The sequence below is a fragment of the Athene noctua genome, chromosome 4, assembly GCF_965140245.1.
Source record: "Athene noctua chromosome 4, bAthNoc1.hap1.1, whole genome shotgun sequence".
Classification (NCBI taxonomy): Eukaryota; Metazoa; Chordata; class Aves; order Strigiformes; family Strigidae; genus Athene; species Athene noctua.
In genome coordinates this window covers 26,151,213-26,172,216 of record NC_134040.1, presented here as the reverse complement: position 1 = coordinate 26,172,216, position 21,004 = coordinate 26,151,213, and the positions used below count along the sequence as shown (strand labels likewise).

General features: G+C 37.9%; 1 protein-coding gene across 10 annotated transcripts in view; it reads right to left on the bottom strand.

Moving 5' to 3' along the window:
• Nucleotides 1-21,004, bottom strand: part of KLHL5 (kelch like family member 5) — a 64,246-nt gene that overhangs the window by 9,052 nt on the left and 34,190 nt on the right. For all 10 annotated transcript variants that reach the window (XM_074904658.1, XM_074904660.1, XM_074904659.1 and 7 more), the window contains 6 exons: nucleotides 16,964-17,100; nucleotides 16,338-16,534; nucleotides 8,602-8,814; nucleotides 3,233-3,419; nucleotides 1,106-1,330; nucleotides 659-821 (listed from right to left, as the gene is read on the bottom strand). In XM_074904658.1, the coding sequence (XP_074760759.1) occupies nucleotides 659-821; nucleotides 1,106-1,330; nucleotides 3,233-3,419; nucleotides 8,602-8,814; nucleotides 16,338-16,534; nucleotides 16,964-17,100 (1,122 nt within the window). The remainder of the gene's footprint in view (nucleotides 1-658; nucleotides 822-1,105; nucleotides 1,331-3,232; nucleotides 3,420-8,601; nucleotides 8,815-16,337; nucleotides 16,535-16,963; nucleotides 17,101-21,004) is intronic.

Genomic DNA, 21,004 nt, shown 5'->3' with positions numbered 1-21,004 from the left:
AGCAGATTGTTTAGGGAAGCTACAGAAACTTTACTACTGAAGGTTAAGAACAAGATCATACTGGCTATGAGTGTTATAGCTATAACTGATTCAGCTTTGGGGTAGCAGAATGGATTAGGGAACTCCTTGAAGTCACTTCCAGCCATTTCCTGTGACTGCAACACAAAATGACCTACTTGTCTGAATATGCTTTGTATTGGGAATTAGGTATATTTTAATGGAAAAACAGCTTTAGAAATTTCAGATACTACTCCAGATTAGATTCATCCTGCCAAACCTTACTGTCCTGAGTTAATGCAGTACGAGTATTCCCTCCAAGACCTTACAGTAATTTTGGAAGTTGATTGTTCAAACTATCACAGTACGAAGCCATCACTGGAGACTCAGTGAAAGAGAATAACTATTTGCTTCCTTCTGTATTAAGGAAATGCTAACTATTTATAAGCCCACAGAAATGGTGTCTCAAATGGTACTGAGGATCCCTGTGATGCTGTGGGGAAGCTTGCTTGACCCAAACCAGTATATTTTCTGTGAGTGAAAAAACTTGGTTCTTAAAGCTATCAACAGGTATCTGTCAAGAGAAATAAAGAGTAAATTAGGAGGGTCCTGTAATTACATTAAAATAATGAGATAGAAAACAGAAGTTGCCTTCACATACTTTCCATTTAATATTGCTACACCAACAGTGCTCCTTGGAGTTGACATGCTAGCTACAAAGTTCCACTGACGAGCCTGTGGATCCCATCTTTCTACTGTATTCAGGTAGCTCCAGCCATCATGTCCTCCTACAGCATACATGGGACCTTCCAATACAGCTACTCCTACAAAAGCAGATATGAAAATCTATCAATTCTGGATAAGGAGAAAGAAAATAACATTTTCCTAGTGACAGTCCAGTGTGCATCACAAAATATTTAAAAAACAAATAAAAAGAAATTTCCTTTTGGTAGCCAGTGCTGGATATAATCTGAAGGAGAAAAGATGTTCATTAAGCAGTTGGCATTAAAACAGTTTCCACCCCTCCTAAACTTAATGTTTTTTAACCAATCTTAAACCAGATAACCTTTTAAAAATATGCATTCAGCCTTTACAGAACTCTACTTACCAAGACCATGACGATGAGTAGACATAGGTGGCATTACACTCCAAGTTTTTGTTCTAGGGTTGTAGCACTCCACAGTATTCAATGTTTTCAGTCCATCTCTGCCACCAACAACATACAATTTATCATCCAACACTGCAACTCCAAACTGCAATCTTCGTCCATTCATGTTTGCAACAGGAGTCCACATGTTGGTACGAAGTTCATACTTTTCAATGCTTGTAGCTCCTGAATGACAACATATGCAAGTTATATAAAAAAACCAATCAGCATAGTTTTTATTTCAGCAATATGCTGATCCCACAAGACAACACCATGTCCTGCAGCATGTTCTTATTTCTCTGTATACAAACAGTCTTTTTTGACTTTGTCAGGAATTAACTCTACCGTTATAAATGGAGGACCTTCTCAGTGCTTTTCAAGACAAAAAGCAGGATATCTAACTGCTCTGCAGAATCAAGCCTTTAGAAATACAAATGTTAGGAATATAAAACAACCCTTGTGAAATGCAATTATATATTGAAATCAACTCTTGTAACATTAGAAAAAAATCTGAAGCTATGTGACATGAAGTACTATGTTGGGTTTGTGTGTGTGGTGGGGTTTTTTTGTAGCAGGGGAGGGGGCGATAGCAGTGGCCCCCTGTGAGAAGCTTCTCAAAGCTCCCTCAGCTCCAAGTTGGACCCAGCTCTGGACAAGGCTGAGCTAATTAGCAATGGTGGCCATGCCTCTGATAGCATCTTTAAGACGGGGAACCTGGGAGGAGGGGTTGTGAGGAGGACACCTATGCAAACACCAGAGTCAGTGGAAGAAAGGAGGAGGAAGGGGGGGAGCTTTGCCAGAGCAGAGACTGCCCCCTGCAGCCCGTGGCGAGAGGGCAGGCTGTGCCCCTGCAGCCCATGGAGGTCACCAGTGGAGCAGATGCAGTCACCCTGCAATCCATGGAGGACCCCACGCCGGAGCAGGTGGCTGTGCCTGAAGGAGACTGGGACTCAGTGGGAAATCCCTGCTGTTGTAGTTCAGCACTGGAAGGACTGCAACATGTGGGAAGGGCCCACCCCAGAGCAGCTCAGGAAGAGCTGCATCCTGTGGGAAGGACTCATGTTGGAGAAAGCTCCTGGAGAACTGTCTCCCATGAGAGGGACCCCATGCTGCAGCAGGAAGGGGTGTGAGGAGTCCTCCCTGGGGAGGAAGGAGTGTTAGAAATAACATGTGAGGGACTGACTGCATCCCCCATTCCCTGCCCCCCTGTGCTGCTGTGGGGGAGAAGGGAAAGAAATCAGGAGCAAAGCTGAGCCTGGGAAGAAAGGAAGGGTGGGGGGAAGGTGTTTTTAAGATGTGATAATTTAGAAATACTCTAAATCTCACTGTCCTACTCTGTTAAGTGGCGATGTTGTTAGTGTTTGAATTAAACTGATATTCTTTTTCTTCCCCTAATGAGTCTGTCTTTTGCCTGTGACTGTAATGGGTGACTCATCCCTCCCCGTCCTTATCTCGATTCTTTTTGCTTTATTTTCTCCTTCCCATTCCTGAGGGGTAAGGGGTGAGTGAGCAGCTGCATGGTGCTCAGTTGCCCTCTGCACTCAGACCAAGTACAAAAAGTGATAACTTTAAAACAACAGATGTAAGAAAACTCTTTGCTGTAACTTTTCTAACTTTCCAGATTCCTTCTAACTACCATTAAACAATGTGGAAGTGTGTACAAAAAAATGAAAATCCAATTAGCTCTGACAGAACTATTTAACAATTAGTCAAAAAGTGTATTTTAAAATTTTTTTTTAACACATGTGCAGGTCATCTTTGTGCCCTTTCTGTCATCTTCTTCCTTTCCCAAATTACTTTCCACTCAAGTAAATAAAGATTTGTTTTCACTACCTTCAACATTTCACTAATCAGGAATCAGATATTCCCTCGATAATTCCAAATGAGTTTTAACTCTAGCTTCCAGAATGTTTACAGTATCAAAGCTACATAGGGGTTTTTTAACCTAATAAACAGTGTAGATTTTTTATGTTCTATACTGCAGAATCTTTGAATTCTAGAATTAACATCTTGTAAAAACATCTAGCAAACATTTCTTTTTAAAAGAATCAGAATAACTCATTAACTAATTATTATATAAGCCAATACCTTTTGTTGCATCCATTCCTCCAACTGCAAACAACACGCCCACTGTAGATTTTCTAGGTTTGGTGCGAGGACTTTGTAACATAGGTCGTCTTTCTGGCAACAGATGGTACTTCATTGCTTCCATAATGAGTTTTTGACATTCAATGTCATCCCTAAAGAGTGCATTATTTTCCATATCTGCCAGAAACTGAAAAAAAAGAAAATCAAGATGTATGGCTATAAACCAAATAGAGAATAAAAACAAGATTAAAAGAAAATATTTTCATAGAATCATAGAATGGTTTGAGTTGGAAGGGACCTTAAAGATCATCTAGTTCCACCCCCCCTGCCATGGGCAGGGACACCTTCCACCAGACCAGGTTGCTCAAAGCCCCGTCCAACCTGGTCTTGAACACTGCCAGGGAGGGGGCAGCCACAGCTTCTCTGGACAACCTGTGCCAGTGTCTCACCACCCTCACAGTGAAGAATTTCTTCCTTACACATCTAAATTGATCCTCTTTCAGTTTAAAGCCGTTACTCCTTGTCCTATCACTACACTCCCTGATAAAGAGTCCCTCCCCATGTTTCCTGTAGGGCCCCTTTAGGTACTGGAAGGCTGCTATAAGGTCTTTCCAGAGCCTTCTCTTCTCCAGGCTGAACAACCCCAACTCTCTCAGCCTGTCTTCATAGGAGAGGTTTTCCAGCCCCCTGATCATCTTTGTGGCCTCCTCTGGACTCACTCAAGCAGTTCCATGTCCTTCTTATGTTGGGGGCCCAGAGCTGGACACAGTGCTGCAGGTGGGGTCTCATGAGAGCAGAGCACAAGGGGAGAATCTCTTCCCTCAACCTGCTGGTCACACTTCTCTTGATGCAGCCCAGGATGCAGTTGGCCGCCTGGGCTGTGAGCACACACTGATGGCTTACAGTCAGTTTTCCATCCACTAATAGCTCCAAGTCCTTCTCTGCAGGGCTGCTCTCAATCTACTCATCACCCAGCCTGTATTTGTGCCTGGGATTGCCTTGACCCATGGTGCAGGACTTTGCACTTGGCCTTGTTGAACTTCATGAGGTTCGCACAGGCCCACCTCTCCAGCCTGTCCAGGTCCCTCTGGATGACATCCCTTCCTTCCAGCATGTCGACCACACCACACAGGTTGGTGTCATCGGCAAACTTGCTGAGGGTGCACTCGATCCCACTGTTCATGTCACCAATAAAGACGTTAAACAGTGCCAGTCACAATATTGATCTCTGAGGAACACCACTTGTCACTGCTCTCCACTTGGACATCAATCCATTGACTGCAACTCTGAGTGCAACCATCCAGCCAATTCCTTATCCACTGAGTGGTCCACCTGTCAAATCCATGTCTCTTCAATTTAGAGACAAGGATGTTGTGTGGAACAGTGTCAAACGCTTTGCACAAGTCCAGGTAGTTGACATCAGTTGCTCTTCCCTTATTTATCATCGCTGTAACACCATTGTAGAAGGTCATGAAATTCATCAGGCACGATTTGCCCTTAGTGAAGCCATGCTGGCTGTCACCAATCACCACCTTATTTTTCCAGGTGCCTTAGCATGGTTTCCATTAGGATCTGTTTCATGATCTTGCTCCACGATCATGATTTTATCCAAAGCCTTCCACTGTCTCATTAGAATTACACATTTTCAAAATGGTCATATAAAAAAAGACTAGGGTAGAGAAAAACATGTAAAACCCAAAACATTTCAGGCTAAAAAAAAAAAAAAAGGCAGCCATCTGATCTTAACGGATGATTTAAGCTTAATGGTCCAAAGGAAGAAAACAAAAACTCAAGTTCCAGTGCCACTACAGGTATGTTCAAGGAAATGGAATCAAGCTCCAAGTACGTAAGTCAGTTTAACCTCATGCTCTTGCTCCCAAATCCACCCAGTCCAGAGGTAAAAGCTGCTTCAGGCACAGGCTGAATTTTTTAATATATGGTCTATTCCTCACCCTGACTGTGACCTGGATCATGGTATATCAATTAATACAAGCCTTTGTTAAAAATTTTAAGATCAACGATACAAGCAAATTTGACAAGTCTTAAATTTTAAATCTGACTTGAATAAAATTCAATTAAATAAAGACTACTAACAAAAGTTAAGTTTAACGATTCTGGAGTCTTTCGTACTCTGTTTGTCAGACTGCAGGAAAAATATATTAGCAGGTTGATTGTCCCAACTGTCATTATTAGAAGTCTAGACAACAGGCATTTTTCTGAGCTGCAAGACATGGCCTGAGTAACAGAGAAAAAAAGCAGGTGAAGTGTTCCACTGGGACTTAGGAAGTTGTCAGAACAATAAGGAAAAGGCAAATGCCTCTAAACTGCCATTGCAAAATCCAAACACTTCGTGAATATTAGAAATATGAGTCCACAAAGCAGAATGAGATACCATTGTTAAGCTGTTGACAGCCAACAGGAATAAAATTGCTGTGAAATTAGCAATCAGGAGTACTAAAAGGCCTTGTTACGAAATAGCTGTCCATAATATGGTGTGCATATCCCTGGATTAAAGCTGCCTTAGAACTGCAAAGTGGCAAACATGACATTCATGGTTCCAGAAGAGATACAGGTAAGTACAGACTGCTAGGTCTGAACATCTCTGTATCAGGCAAGTCAACAGAAACTATGACAGAAAACATAATTAACATACACAGATAATAAAAAAAAAAACTTTCAAAGCCCTTTGCCATCAACTTTTGAGAAGACTGAGCTTGAGTTTTTCAGTATTTCTCTAACTGGCTAATGTTCTGATTCTATTTAAAATAGTAAATCAAAACATTCTCACTTGAATTAGCAGGAAGGAACTTAATTTTAATTCTTTACTTTCAGTACTTCCCATTGTTTCATCTCTTGAACCAAAGCACCATTTACCACTTCACAGGGACATTATGATTATAAAATAGGAAATTAAAGGCTGTCTTTTAACTGTCAGCATGCAATACTATAAAATTGCATGTTTTTTTAAAAAAATAAATCAATTACTACTGTCCTAAATTGGACTCTCTCATAGTTGCATACATGAAAATTAAGGCTTGTACACAACATGACCAATTCTTACCTCCAATATAGTTTTCTGATAGACAAACAGCATTTAATATTTAAAGCAACACCATGTGTGCATATATGTTTTCAACAAGATGCAACCTACATTTTCTTGAGTTTCTAACCCACTCAACCTATAAAGTTTTCGCATAGCATAGAGTTTCAATCTCTGAAAGCAACTTCATCTCAGTTAAAAAGAAATGCATTCTAAGACTGTTTTAGTACCCAAAAAACCTGCAGGCTCTTGAAAGTAAGCCTACTGTATTACAGTTTTCTGTAAATATTCTTCACTCAAAGAACTTGGAATGGCCTTACTTAAATGAAAGCTGACTATTTCCAAGTTTCATTATTTACATAGCTCCTTGTACTAAAAGCATTTATAACTGAGCAGTTACAAATGATGTGTTAGCATGAAATTACAGTCTTTGGAAACCTGATGAAGAAACAGGTAGCGCAGATACTTATGTACTATGAATTTCTGTCTAAAAGGAAGCAGAACCATCTTGTAACTCAGAAATTGTTTAATCATCTTTTTCATTAATTTATCAGAGATGGAATACTTGCCACCTTACAGCTCAAGAAGCTGACAAATATTCATCTTTAGCCTTTGTAAGAGCAAAAAGAGACTTACAAATATTTAGGACACTGTTTGCATTAACCAAAGAGATGCCAGAATACCATGTACAAAGAAAGAGATGCATAAAAACACAACCAATAAAACTGACAACTCATGACAATTGTTTCCAGTAGTACAGTTTTACAGTACTTCCTAAAGTTGGATTTTTTTAGTGTATGAATCTAATATTCTTTGCATCTCTGCTTGCAGTGTTACTGATTTCAGCAAGTTGTTCAATTTTTAAAATTTCATTTCTTTCAAATAGCTTTAACCCTTCAACTGTAAAATTGGAAACCTTTTAATTATGTTATGTTTGCTGTCAGATTGCCTTAAGTCCTGTGATCATGAAGCAAAACATGATTCTGAAAATGTTGACACTCTTTTGGGCACTTCAAACTAGTTTATTCAATGCACTAATTGCTGCAATATTAAAACCACAGCTTTAACACTTTAATTTGTTAAAGTAATAAATAAAAAGGCAACAGAAAAATATTGTATTAGAAATATAAGTATATATTTGGAGAAGATGAAAAATTAAATATAATATTAAGTGAAATATGATTGCTTTTGTGTTTCATTCTGCAATTTTCCTAGTCCGTTACTGAGTGGACATAATTTGATTTTCAGTACATATTTCTTGGATAAATTCTGTACTTTCAATTTCTAAAGATGTTTCAATTACAGTCAATTAAATAAAAGGAATACAGCAGTGGTTATTTAGTTATCAATTAATTAAATGCTCAACAAAAGAATGATTTCCTCCAGGTCAACTGGCTTACACTGTATTATGTTTCTAGAAAAAGTGAATTACAAAGTCAAGGCCACAACTGAGAAAATCCTGCCACAGCATATATAATAATCAGTATGGAAATATTAATAATAAAATGTTTGCTAGTAAATCTTACTATCCATCAAGAGGATACCAAGTAATACGCATAATGTTGTATATGTGATTTATTGCTATGAATGAATCAAATTCAGTTTTTGTTGTGTTAATGAATTCTACTTATTATTCAGGTTTTATTTGTTACCTAGCACAAGAGAAGAAAAAAATCAAACCTAGTTTACATGCATGTTATCAGATAACAGTGATACGCATGACACTAACAAGAGTAGTCATTCTTACAGGATTAGGAAAACTGTAATTCACAACTATTTAAACTCAGCTCAAGTCTTCTTCAGCACTGTGTGTAAATGTCCAAGGAAGAAAAGTATTGATTGGGAAGAACAAAAAGTACCCAAAAATGGTTTATCAAAAGTTAAGAGAAGAAAAATCACTCCAAATAATTTATTAAAATTGTATTTCCAAAATCTCAAGGATAGCTATGATTATATGAAGGAAATGTAATGATCTAAATAAACTCTGCAAGTTCCATAAAGAAGAAATTTAAAGAGGACACACCTTCTAGTGACAAACATATCCTTGATAAGCATTTTTCTAGGCAACATAAATTATTTTTTCCTAGCAGCTCCACCCCTTCTTGTGTCCCAACTGATCTCAGGTTAGGAACAGAATATGCTGCACTTCACAAACACACACAAACTATCATGTCTATACAACATGCTAAGTCCTTATATGCAGCTCTAAGAATCCAAATCATTAAAAATACTGAAGCTTTTATGATTTGTCACTATCAATATATCAATGTTATAGACATTATGCTCACTGTAACCATGGTATAAGTTAGAGAGGAATTGAACAATTTACTTGTGGAGCAAGCAGAGGCAGTCTAATGTAAGCCAGGAGTTTACTGAGATCTTTCCTTCTCTGTTCCAAATCATGTCGAACCCATGTAAGTAGTGCATTCAGTATAGTTTCTTCATTAGGAATATTCATGTCATCACTTGCTAAAAGCTTTGCAATTTCAGTGGCTGGCAATAATAGAAATTCTTGGTTTCTAATTACTTCCATGAAGTTTTCCTGAAAAAGAAAAGGGTTTTTTTTAAACAGAGGTGACATTTTATGGAACTCCTACTATATCTTCCCCTATTTTCCCTCCTTTCACACCATCTCTCAGTTGTGCCAGTAAATACCACTGGATAATTGACCTAGGATTAGAAAAAAAGTAAAATAAAAAGGTACTGAGTTATTTTGACCCTGGATCATTTCCCCAATTCTATCATTCAGTCCCACAAACAGATGTGCTGAAACAACTGAGGGGGAAGTGTATAGACAGAAATGAGCAGTGGGTTGTGGGGGTTACTATCTTGGCACTGTAAATTGAAGAAATACTTTCTGAAGTATAGTTAAAAAAAAAGGTTCAATTTATTCCTGTTGACAATGTGTAATACAATGCAAGATGTATTTATAATTTATAACTGTCAAACAATAACAGAACATGCTACAAATACTGGGCACATTTAACTGTTTTCATTACTGCTAGATTATACTATGGCATTAAATTTTCAGATGAAATAAACAACACTAACAATTTTATTGTTGATTTTAAATGGATTATTTTAAGTTTATTTAATTTTGTAGGTTTTATACAGCTGATCTGATTGACTGGGGAGCAAAACATACAAAGAATCCACAATATTGTACACACCCTGCTTTATTAACAATAATTACTTTGATAGGATTCAATTTTCTAACTTTCATCCTGTCATTTCCAGCAACAAATCCTTATTTCAAAATAGGAAAGTCACAATATGTAACATTTCCAACACTGATATCCTATTACTTCATAATACTAAGACTTGCAGAATATTCTGTAAGGATTCTCATGAACTTAGGCAGAAATAGCAGAAAAGTATGTAGAAACACAACCAGCACTGTGAACTTACAGTGAGAAACCTGAATGTAACAGAAAAAGGTAAGATCATGTCTATCCTTTTCCTCCATACACCTCTAGAAGGAAGCAAAGTAAAATGAAAGCGGTCTACAAATGACAACACATTCTTATATTTTGGTAGCTCAAAACCCAGTTAACCTCATACTTCAAACTAAGAGTAACTTCAAGACAATGAAACAGTATTACAATCAATTTAGTAAACACACTGTTGATCACTAGATAGGTAGCCAACAGGATGCTGGTTTTGCTCTGCCATCACATGTCCCTCCAAAACACCTGAAGGATAAAGTGCATTAGATCCATGGACAGGGAAGTCTAACTGGGCCTAATACCAAAATTAGCCTTACTTAGTATCTTGTTTAATGATTTAAAAAGAAAGAATTGCACACTAGTGAAAAAACTCTGGATTAAAAACACATATACGTTGGGGAAAAAAACCCACAGGATTTTTAGGCCAACAAACCAGGGAGAAACTTGGGAGCAGAAGCAGGACCTGCACTGCAGAACAGGTATTTAACATATAAAATGGCAACATACAGTAGAGTTAGGAATTGCATATGCAAAGGACATGATAGCAAAGTGAAAAAGGTAACATTTCTTCCTTTTTATTGTTTAGTCTAATAATTTAAAAGTTATACCTCAGTACTCCAAAAAATATTAACTAATTCAAGAATGCTGAGCAAAGAGGAAAAAACTAATAAGGAATAAACCAGTCCACCCTACATGAAAGCCACATATACATAAAATGGCTACAAGATGTCTAAGGGGAAAGATCAAAGTGACTCCACAGGTAACTTTGGAGTTAAAATTAGCAAAATAATTGCAAGTGTTATCTGTGCACAAAACTGTCTTCCTGGATAGAATTTGGAAATGAAAATTTTACATTTAATATCTGAAAAGCTTTCCTACTAGAGGGACTCAATCAGCTACACAAAAATAGTACTTCCAGGTGAAAACTGTAGTAGATTAGAAGGGAGACAGAGCTGTCTTTTCCTCTTTAATTCGTTTAACACTCTGTATTACAAAATGAAAGTTAAGAAAATGAGCAAATACAGGAATTAAAAACAGTGAAAGGACTGTACCAATATTCACCAGCACTACACAAGCACTGTTGCTTATTTTACTCTGATATCGAATGCTTGGGAGTAAAACTGAATCTGAAAAACTACCAAAATTATTTCCAGAGTTTCAACATGCAGTTCACAGAAATTCAGATTCCATTGAGTTCATTTTTTCCACTGCTGTTTTTCTGTTGATTCTCTGTCCTAGAGAGTATGCAAGCTGGAGCTGTGCTTTTAGTTTTTCTGAATAAACAGGCAGTGAGCACTGACAAAGAGAAAAAGTCAACACTTTAACATTTACTACCTTAAACTTTCCATATTGTCTATCCGGATCACAGGAAGAGGAAGGGGAAAGCACCTGCATGGAAAGTTTCCTTTGTCTCTGAAGGCAACGACAAGCTGATCTTGCGTAAGTCAGTCAGGGATCCTCTTTGGAAAGGTTTTTTCCAACTGGGTCATCACTTCAACAGCTGTTGTATGTATAAAGCCTGATTTTCCTTCTTGTTGCTTGCAGACAATTGCTTTCTGATGGGAACAAGTTCAGCTTCCTCTTGCTCCCATTCTATTTTAAAAGCAGAGACTCCTTTTGAGCACAGTATCAAAGCATTCCACTGGGAATACAGCCACTTTTTGGCCTATGTCTGGGTTTTTTTATAATGAGAATCTGACAATTCCTCTTCCTCTACAGACAGAGATTCTGAAGACAAAAAGGAGGAGCCAGTGTATCTCCTAGCATTCTTAACCTCCTCATTAGCCTTTTCTTTCCTTCTTCTTATGGGAACTCTCTGTGGAAGAACAGGATATTTCAGAGAACAAATGGTCTGCAGTTTCAGTCCCTTGCTTTCTGGTCCTGAAAGTAAAATAAAAGTTCCCCACCCCCAAAGTTAGCTCCTCAAAGAGCTTGGAAACTTTATCAAATTAGTAGCATGAGGTTTATGTATTAGCTAAATGCAGTACCCGTGCTCAATGCTGTGCATTACTCATTCACATCATAAGCTTATATTCACCCTTCAGCAACTGTAGAGTGAATAATACTGATATTCTTAACCACAGGTCTGTCTTGGACTTGATACAGAGCAAACAATATTAGGAGCACATAAAAGATAAGACCTCATGATGCTTATTTCTAAGTGGTACTTAATCCCCACAGTGGGATCCAGTGAGATGATGTCTCCCCTACAATGTGTGAGAGAGATGAGAACCTCAGGGAGCATCAGAACACCTGAAGGCTGAAAAAGACGGTACACTGCTGTGGCCCAACAAGCAGCAATAACCAGAGGGCTCTGTTTGAACTCTGAACCTGGACAATTGAAAAGTAAGAGGTGCTTGACTCACAGAATCTGAATGAAAACAAACAGGGAATGTAATTTTGTCTACTGGCTGCTTCAGTCTGCTGGTCAGCTGAGGTATGAATTCACTATGAACTGAGCAATCTGAACTTCTGGTAAACTATTAATAGTCAGATAGATGTCAGATAGCAGCTACCTTACTTGTAGTCAGCTTTAACTGCTGCGTTATGCAATAAATCAACTTAATGCTTTCTGTGTACCCAGGGTTTGTTTAGAGTACAACTACTGTAGCTTGACTCCTCTCTACATAGTTTCTGGACTCCAAAACAGGCTGGGCAGCATGCAGAAACCTATTTAGCCTTGCCAAGGTAGTACTGATCTGTTGTGCTAGGCAAAACTTAGGAAATTTGAAAGACAGAAATATCTTGGATTTTTGCAGGTGAAAGGAAGTGAATGGGTATTTTCCAAGTCAGATGATTATTGAGCAGGCTATTTTGGATTGAAATTTCAGGTGCAAGAATGTAAAATCCTTGTTTTAGGCACGAACATAATCTTTGGGTCTGGCTGTTTGTGGACAAAACAACACTGAAATTTCTCTCCTTTCCATGCTCCCCCCTACCAAAAGAACAAACTGTCCTGGCTGTTGCAAGAAAAAAGACAAATTACGCCTCTTTGATTCCTCCCCCCAGATCATAAACTCCACATTGCAGTGATTTATCTCCTGTAAGGCAGGATTTGGAAAGCAAGTGTCCTGTGTCTATCCTTCTGCAAAATCCCTAGCTTCTATGCTTGTCCTCAATCTCTTACTCTATCCTAAGTTTTTCTTATAAACAGCCATTGGCTCTGCTCAGAAATCATGCAAACTCCAAAATTAACTTGATCTGAATCTTGTAACATTATCATTGCTCACGTAGTTCTGAAGACTTCTGATGAAAACCAAAATGTTTTTTCATTCTGCTTTAAGCATGGAAAGCTAAGCAACAAAGACTACAAAGCTATATCTACACAGGGATTGACTCAGACACTGTCATGTATAAAGTTTAGAATGTCTGCTTTGTCTTTTTTGGTTGTAATTCAAATCTGTCTACTGAAGAAGCTACTGACACTTACCTATGAACACCTCACTACTCAGGTATTTCATGTTCTGGAAATAACATAGGCTAGCTTTTCCTCATCTGTAAGTATTAACTGCCCTTTGGTTTACTGTTTCATGGAAGATGAGCTATTGGTTTTCATTCAAGGTACTTGACTTTCAAACAAACAAGATGACAAAAGTGGTGTTTCTTTTGACTTTGTGAAGACAGTAAGAAAAATGCACAGAAGGCATTTTGTGCAAAAAGGCTTTATGAATTACAGTGAACAGATACACTACTGGTCAGCCTAATAAAACTCCTAAATCTATAATTCTATGACCCCTATACTACATATAAACTACAACAGGATAATCTTTGCACAAAAGATATCTTTACCCAGATACATCTCACGTCTATTTTAAAACCCTGATGCATAAAAGTCAGAATTGCTCTTTAGACAGCATTAAATCCATTACTGATTAGTTTATTTCATGTTTCACTTAATGCATTATGAGGGTTTTTCAAGCTTTAGTTTGCAATGTCAAAAATTGACCTGTTTTGACAACCTTAGAAATTATTTTCCTCTGAAAAAACAACTTATCAACTGTCAACACAGTAAGCAATAAAGTAATGCAGCACTTAAGTCCTTTTAGCATGACATACATCTACATGTTTAAGTGCAGTATTCAAATCCTTCTTTTTAATCACACTGTATTATGTAATTAAAATCATGGCCTAAAATCATGCTAGTGCCATCCAATGACACTACTGAACATTACTCAGACAGAGCAGGTTTGTTAACAGAGGTAGGCCCACCGGGGCAACTCACTGATTGGTCCTTCAGTTCAACTAAACGCTTGTTTAATCTGAATTTCTTGTCTTCATGTAAAGAACTATTTTAATGAGGCAGGTAAGATGATTATCAAATTATAGCATGTGTCATAAAACCCTTTAAAACTGAGAAGTTGTTTTAATTGCAGGAAAACAGTTACCTGTCCTTTTTTTTCTGTGAAAGGAAAAGAAAAACTCATAGAAAATAACATATGTAAATTAAAATGTAAGTATTTTATATTATTCATTACCTTCTACTTCAAGTGCTTTAAGAGAACCAAAATTATACAGAAAAGCCAGAATTATTTACTATACTCAGTGTAATTCCCCATTGTTCTATGCTGCCCACTGCAGCATAAAATTAATTCATTGTTTTAACAAACAGAATTTCCAGGTACTACAGGTGCACTTAACCCTTATGCTCTAATACTTCTTAATGGAAAGAGCATCAAGTGGCTATCACTGACTACTGTTGAGCATTTTCTTTTTTTCAAACAGCTTTTAAACAAATGAAATTACTTGGGGATTTATTTTCATTGAAGATTCAATTGGACTATACATTTCTATGCAGTTTCCATAGCAACATTCATTTCAAACTAAAGAAGCTGCTTCTCTATTACTCATTATTACTAAAATTCAATTTCACGTCTCTGTTGGAACTAAACAACATTAAAAGAGGCCTTGGGAAGAATCCATCTAGCACAACTAATTAGTTTTGAAAATGGCTTTTTAAAATCCACCTAATTTAAATTTCATCCACATCGAAGCCTTAAAAGCAACAATTGCCACTGAGGTAAACAATGGCCAAAAGGCATACAACTATTTTCATGTGGTCTGAAAAAAGACAGGTGCTATAAAAGAATGGCTTTTAGAAAGTTCACAGCCCCTTTCCGCCACAAGTCATGAATTGCCAGTCAAAATGGTAAGACTATAATCCCTAGCATTCAACTTTAAAGATGTTTTAGTCTATCATTTTTCACTGTTCTGATCTTGGCAGTCCATTTGAGGGACATGACAATAGCACAGACTAAAATACATGTTTATTCTGAAAAAGAACAAATAGATCAGAGGAGGGAGGTTCTCTTTTTGCATACTTTTTGTATCGTTGTCTCACTCAACATTAATTCTAATATTCCTCAAAGGCATAAGCTACATTTATCTTTACTCTTGTCTACTTCATTGCAGTCTCCTTATTTTTGTTTGAGCAATAATGAAGATCAAGAATAGAAACATGTGAGTTACAATCTGCAAGCTATTTAATGACCTGTTTGGTAAATTTCAGCATGTACGTGACTTTAAACAGATCAGAGATCCACTCACTGAGGAAGAACACTGTATCATATAAAAAAAAGCACGCTATTTTAAACTGTTATACACAGTAAATGAAGTTATTTCAAACCAAGAAGAAATAATTTTTTAAAAAGTTTTTAAACCAGGAAAACTTAAGGTGGCATGAGGAAAGGTCATGGATTTCTAACACTAATTACAAGACAGAAATTACTCCTCTTGGATCTAAGCCAATATCTTAACAGCAATGCAATGCATGCTACAGAACCAGATGAAGTACTATCTTCATTCCCACATCTCTTATGCAGTATCTACATGCCCTCAATTCAGGTCCCAAGAGCTTACACAGACAAAATTTCATCAAGAAGAGAAAAATGCCTCAGAAAACTGCAAAGAACAGATGAACTGACTTGCCTCAGAGATAATTCTCCTGCCTTCTTCTGCTGATAACATTACTAAAATACACTTGTGAGAAGGAAAAGAGTAACATTTTACATTAAAATAAGACTATTAAGATGAAGTTTAATTAAGTTGGCAGCTCAGTCTTTCTATAAATTAACTCTGAAAATATCATTAGCAAATTTGTATTTAGCCACATATTGCCTAACATAAGATTAAACTGTTTAATGACATCCTGACATCCCATTACTAAGAAATTAAGGATAATGCAGAATCTATATTGATGAATGCCCACATTCATATCCCAAGTATAACTTAGAACCAGATTACTCCAGCTCGTTACAAAACAAGAATTCTATAGTTCACTTAATAACGTGTTATTTTGGACTAGATGATGTCAGCTTGCCCACTGTTAAGTTTGTAGTTTTTGATTGACAGAAATAAGAACAAGTTTTTGAATTATTTTATTAAATGCATATCACACAATCCTATTAATGTTACAGGGAACCATTAATGCTTGCTTATTTCCTTCCAACTCTAAACCAGCAACTTTATAGTTATTTTGTCATTTCTCATCGTGGGAACATATGTGTATTCTTGCTTGGAAAATGATCAAGGCTTTCTGGGGGAGAAACATTCGTATTTCATTCAGGAAAACATTCTGTATTTTCCTTACTAAATAAAGCGGATGATACTTAAAATAACATACCATAGTATAATTGTGAGCCACCTTGTGCAAGTCAGTGCAACCCTGCGCATCAGCGAAAGATCGGATTCCAAGGCAATTAGATGGGTGAAGCTGCTTCATTAGAAATTTACAGCATGCTTCTACAACCTGAGAGAGCTGAAGAAGGCAAGCTGTAGACAACAGGCACTCAATGTTATCTTCTTTTAATTCAAGGCGACCTAGTAACATTAAAAAGGACACCACATTAGTTTTCCCTAAAACTGAGAGGCAACAGAATTATTTACAGATTATATGACAGAATATAAGGCTTTGCAAACATCACTCTCAGCAACAGATAACCAGCTTTTCAAAATTAGAAGCTATAATGATATAAAGGAATCCTAGTAAAATTCCTTTTTTTTTTGTCAGTCACGATACATTTAAAATATTCACATAATTTTTAACTAACTGAATATAGTATTATCAGAGAAACTATATCCTACCAGGTCGCCTCAGGTAATGGCAATGATTATTTCTTTTTATTTATTTATAAGGAATTAAATAATGTGAATAGTAATTTCTAAAGAGCATTTGAAAACTAGTAATGGAATAGAATGCTCACAGTAGTACAATTCATTACATGAAATTCCCATTTTCTTTCTAATTACCTGTATATGCATATTGAACCAGAGCCCACAGTGCATTTGGCTCTACACCTTCCATCTTGATTTCTTCCTGTCTTGCTTCCCTTACGTCATTAGTGAACATTGCCGCAAAGTAGTCCGAAACAGAGGAGAGAACCAATCTGAGTATATCATGGAGAAAAAGGAGATACACAAAAAGGAAAAGTCAAAAAACTTAGTCAACATGATGTTTTTTAATTTATGATTAATTACCTTGCCCTTTGTAGAAACACTGTTTTGAGAAAAATATTTTAAAATTGACAAACTGCTCCCTGCTCTAGTTACCTTCTATGAATAATGAAGTACTATTACTAAATCTACATTTGCTGCTGAAGTAAATGAATTACCCTTTCAAAGCTCAATGACTTTTAAGAGCCAACACAGAAACAACCTACAAAAAACACATAAATTGGAAATAAATATATATTGTGGAAATTAAAAAAAAATTGAATTGACTTCCATTTATATTGTCAGTTACTTTTTTAAATGTGAAAGAATGACTTACTAGTCCTTTTCAAAGTGCTTTAAAATGCTTTTATTCTTGGTGCACACATATACATTCATTTACGAATACTGACAACAGAACTAGGCACAGTATACATGGACATGGTACAGAGTAGTCTCTTTTTGTGGGTATGTAATTACCCTTTTGTTAACAACTAACTATGAGTATTTTAAGATACTAAGTAAACATGTTAGTTCACAACAGACATTTCTTTGGATTACTGAATGTGGTGGTTTAGGCCCTGCTGGGACCAGAGACCACGTTGCTGTTGCCCCTCCCCCACCCTCAGCCGGTCGGGCTGGCAGTGAGGCACAAACCCTGGGTTAAAAGAAGAAGAAATTTAATACAACAGTGTGATAAACAATCTGAACAACAACAGTAGCAATGATAACAACAATAAACAGCAATAACAGTAAGCAAGACAAATGATATACAAAGAAATACCACAAATGGTCAGGGAACAAACCCGACATGCGCTTTCCGCTACCAAAAAAGCCACCGAGGGAAAGAAGAAAGTTTCCGGCCCTGGACCTGATGTCAGCACGGTATGAATAACCCGGCGGAGATCCCTTCCACCTCTCTCTCTGCTGGGGAAACTTAACCCTATCCCACTTGAACCAGGACATAATCCACTCCTTTATTCTATACCATCTGCGTCATGTCCAGCTGCCATTTAGCAGTTAACAACAACAAAATAATAATTTACAAAGGCACAGTGTAATTTACAGCATGTTCTCACCCAGAATCAAGTCCCCCTGTGGTACACATCGGACCTCTCCAATGTCCTGCATCACCCAGCAGGTACACCCAGGTCCTTGAGCAAAAGCAATCCCGTGGATGGGTTTGCCTTTACCTTTGCCTGGTGCAGGACTAAACCAGACCATTTTTCCCAATATATTCCTCATGCGCACCACAGGGACTTTATCCCCATCTACAGCACGTGGAGGTTTTGACTGAGCCGGGCCAGCTCGACTGGCAGATCCTCTTGTGTTGACTAGCCAGGTGGCCTTTGCTAGATGCATGTCCCAGTCTTTGAAGGTCCCACCTCCCAGTGCTTTCAATGTGGTTTTTAACAGTCCATTGTAGCGCTCGATCTTCCCAGAGGCTGGTGCGTGGTAGGGGATATGGTAGACCCACTCGATGCCGCGTTCTTCTGCCCACGCATTTATGAGGTTGTTTCAGAAGTGGGTCCCGTTGTCTGACTCAATTCTCTCTGGGGTGCCGTGTTGCCACGGGACTTGGGTTTCAAGGCCCAGGATGGTGTTTCAGGCGGTGGCGTGGGGCGCTGGGTAAGCTTCCAGCCATCCAGTGGTTACTTCCACCATTGTGAGCACGTGGCGCTTCCTGTGGCGGGTCTGTGGCAGTGTGATGCAGTCGATCTGCCAGGCCTCTCCATATCTATATTTCAGCCATTGCTCTCCATTTCGCTGGGGCTTCACCCGCTTGGCATGTTTGATTGTAGCACACGTTTCACATCCGTGGATAATCTCTGCAATGGTGTCAATAGTAAGCTCCACCCCTCGATCTCGAGCCCACCTGTATGTTGCACCTCTACCTTGGTGGCCCGAGGTCTCATGGGCCCACCGGGCTATGAACAGTTCACCTTTGTGCTGCCAGTCCAAGTCCACCTGAGCCACTCTAATCTTAGCAGCTTGGTCTGCCTGCTGGTTGTGTCGATGTTCATCAGTGGCCCGACTCTTGGGTACATGGGCATCCACATGGCGCACCTTCACAACAAAGGGAAAGAAGAAAGTTTCCGCCCCTGGACCTGACATCAGCATGGTATGAATAACCCGGCTGGAGATCCCTTCCACCTCTCTCTCTGTTGGGGAAACTTAACCCTATCCTAGTTGAACCAGGACACTGAAAGTAAAACACTGAGTGCATGTAACAATGCCACTCCACAAAATGTGCAGTTTTGATGTCTCAGTATTTGTTCACAGGACTAGGGTGAAAGAGAAAAGAAATCATGTGGAACAGAAATATTCAACCCATAGTTCTGTTCTATGAAACCTACAATAACCATGAGGTCTGTTGGTTTCTTCCCTAAGAGACCTCCAGAAACAGCCTCGTGGTTTGGATCAATTTTTGTGCTGCAGTAGTTCACTGTTACCTTGCTCACAGAGAGTTCCAATATAAATAACACTTACACATGTACTGAGCTATACAAACAGCAAGCCCAAGAATCAAGCCTATTGCAAATACAATAAACAGTCCATCTGCATATATTCAGTGAATCTAATACTTCATGAAATGTCAGTTTATTCCGCACTGAATCATGATATTTGCTTGTTAAGATGACAGAGGTCAGGAACCACAAAACAGAGTAAAATTGTCTGAAAAGGTGAGCACCAGTGCTTAGGAGTAAGTCTAAAAATGTATTAATGGGGAGGATTTGCAGGTATATACACAAAGTCACGAACTACAAAGAACTGTCTCTTAGTTATTTAACTGTGAAGTAATAAATTGTTGACTAATTTCAACTACTTTTTTCTTGCTGATTTTCTGACTGTTGACCATTTGATCAGGCCTACAGTAGGGTAATCCTTTTTTTATACTTGCTAAGACAACAGAGTTGGGTTAAGAGAGTATGGCGAAAAAATTATTTTTATTTTAATGTCTTAATGATATAATGAGAAACAAAGTTCTGTTCTTTTAAAGAACATACTGTTCTTGAATATGATATTTATTCTGTGACTGACTCACTGAGAAAAAAGAACATTCTGCCAAGGTAGCACCCAGGCATCACTCCTAGGCATTTTAATCTCAGGTTTAACGGCACCTGCAGGTGAATGAGGAAATACTGCCTCGAGTTTAGTGAAATTAGAGACTACATTCATATAAGCATTTTTGAAACTGCTTTTGATGCTAGAATGAGATGACAAAATGTGTACAAAATGGGGGTTCTCATCAGAAGGGAAAGTGTGTAGATGGACAGATGTGAATAACCCAAGTATCTCTGCAAGTTCAAGCCAGAATTAAAAATAGTCAAAACAAACAACTCAAAATATTAATCTCTGGCAATACTGATTTAAATTTCTACACAGAACAGAGCATGAAAAAGTCTCTGCAATGGGAAACAGAACATAAAACCTAATCTTAATGCAGTTTTGGGTTTGGTTTTGTTGTGGGTTTTTTTTTCCTCTCTAACAGTGCAACTGGTTTAGTTAGCTGCACTATTATTTAAAAAATGGCTAGACTGTACATATCTTAGCAACAACTGTTGAAGAAATGTCAAATAATAACCCGAGTCTCCAAACACCTTCTACCAGCTTGTTGATATCAGCAAATTTCTCCCCGTAATTTTCAGTCTAGAAGTCCTCCAAGAGAAATTGTTAGAATTTACTGCTTTTGCAAACTTCTGTTTGGACTCATGAGAAGGTACACATGCTTCACCATGTTAAGTGCTTTCCAGAGGCTGGTTTGCATATGCTGAAACAGGATGTGCAGCCTGGGAATAGATTAATACAAGTAATATGCCAAAATGTAAGTTATACTGATAACAATTTTGTAATAATTTT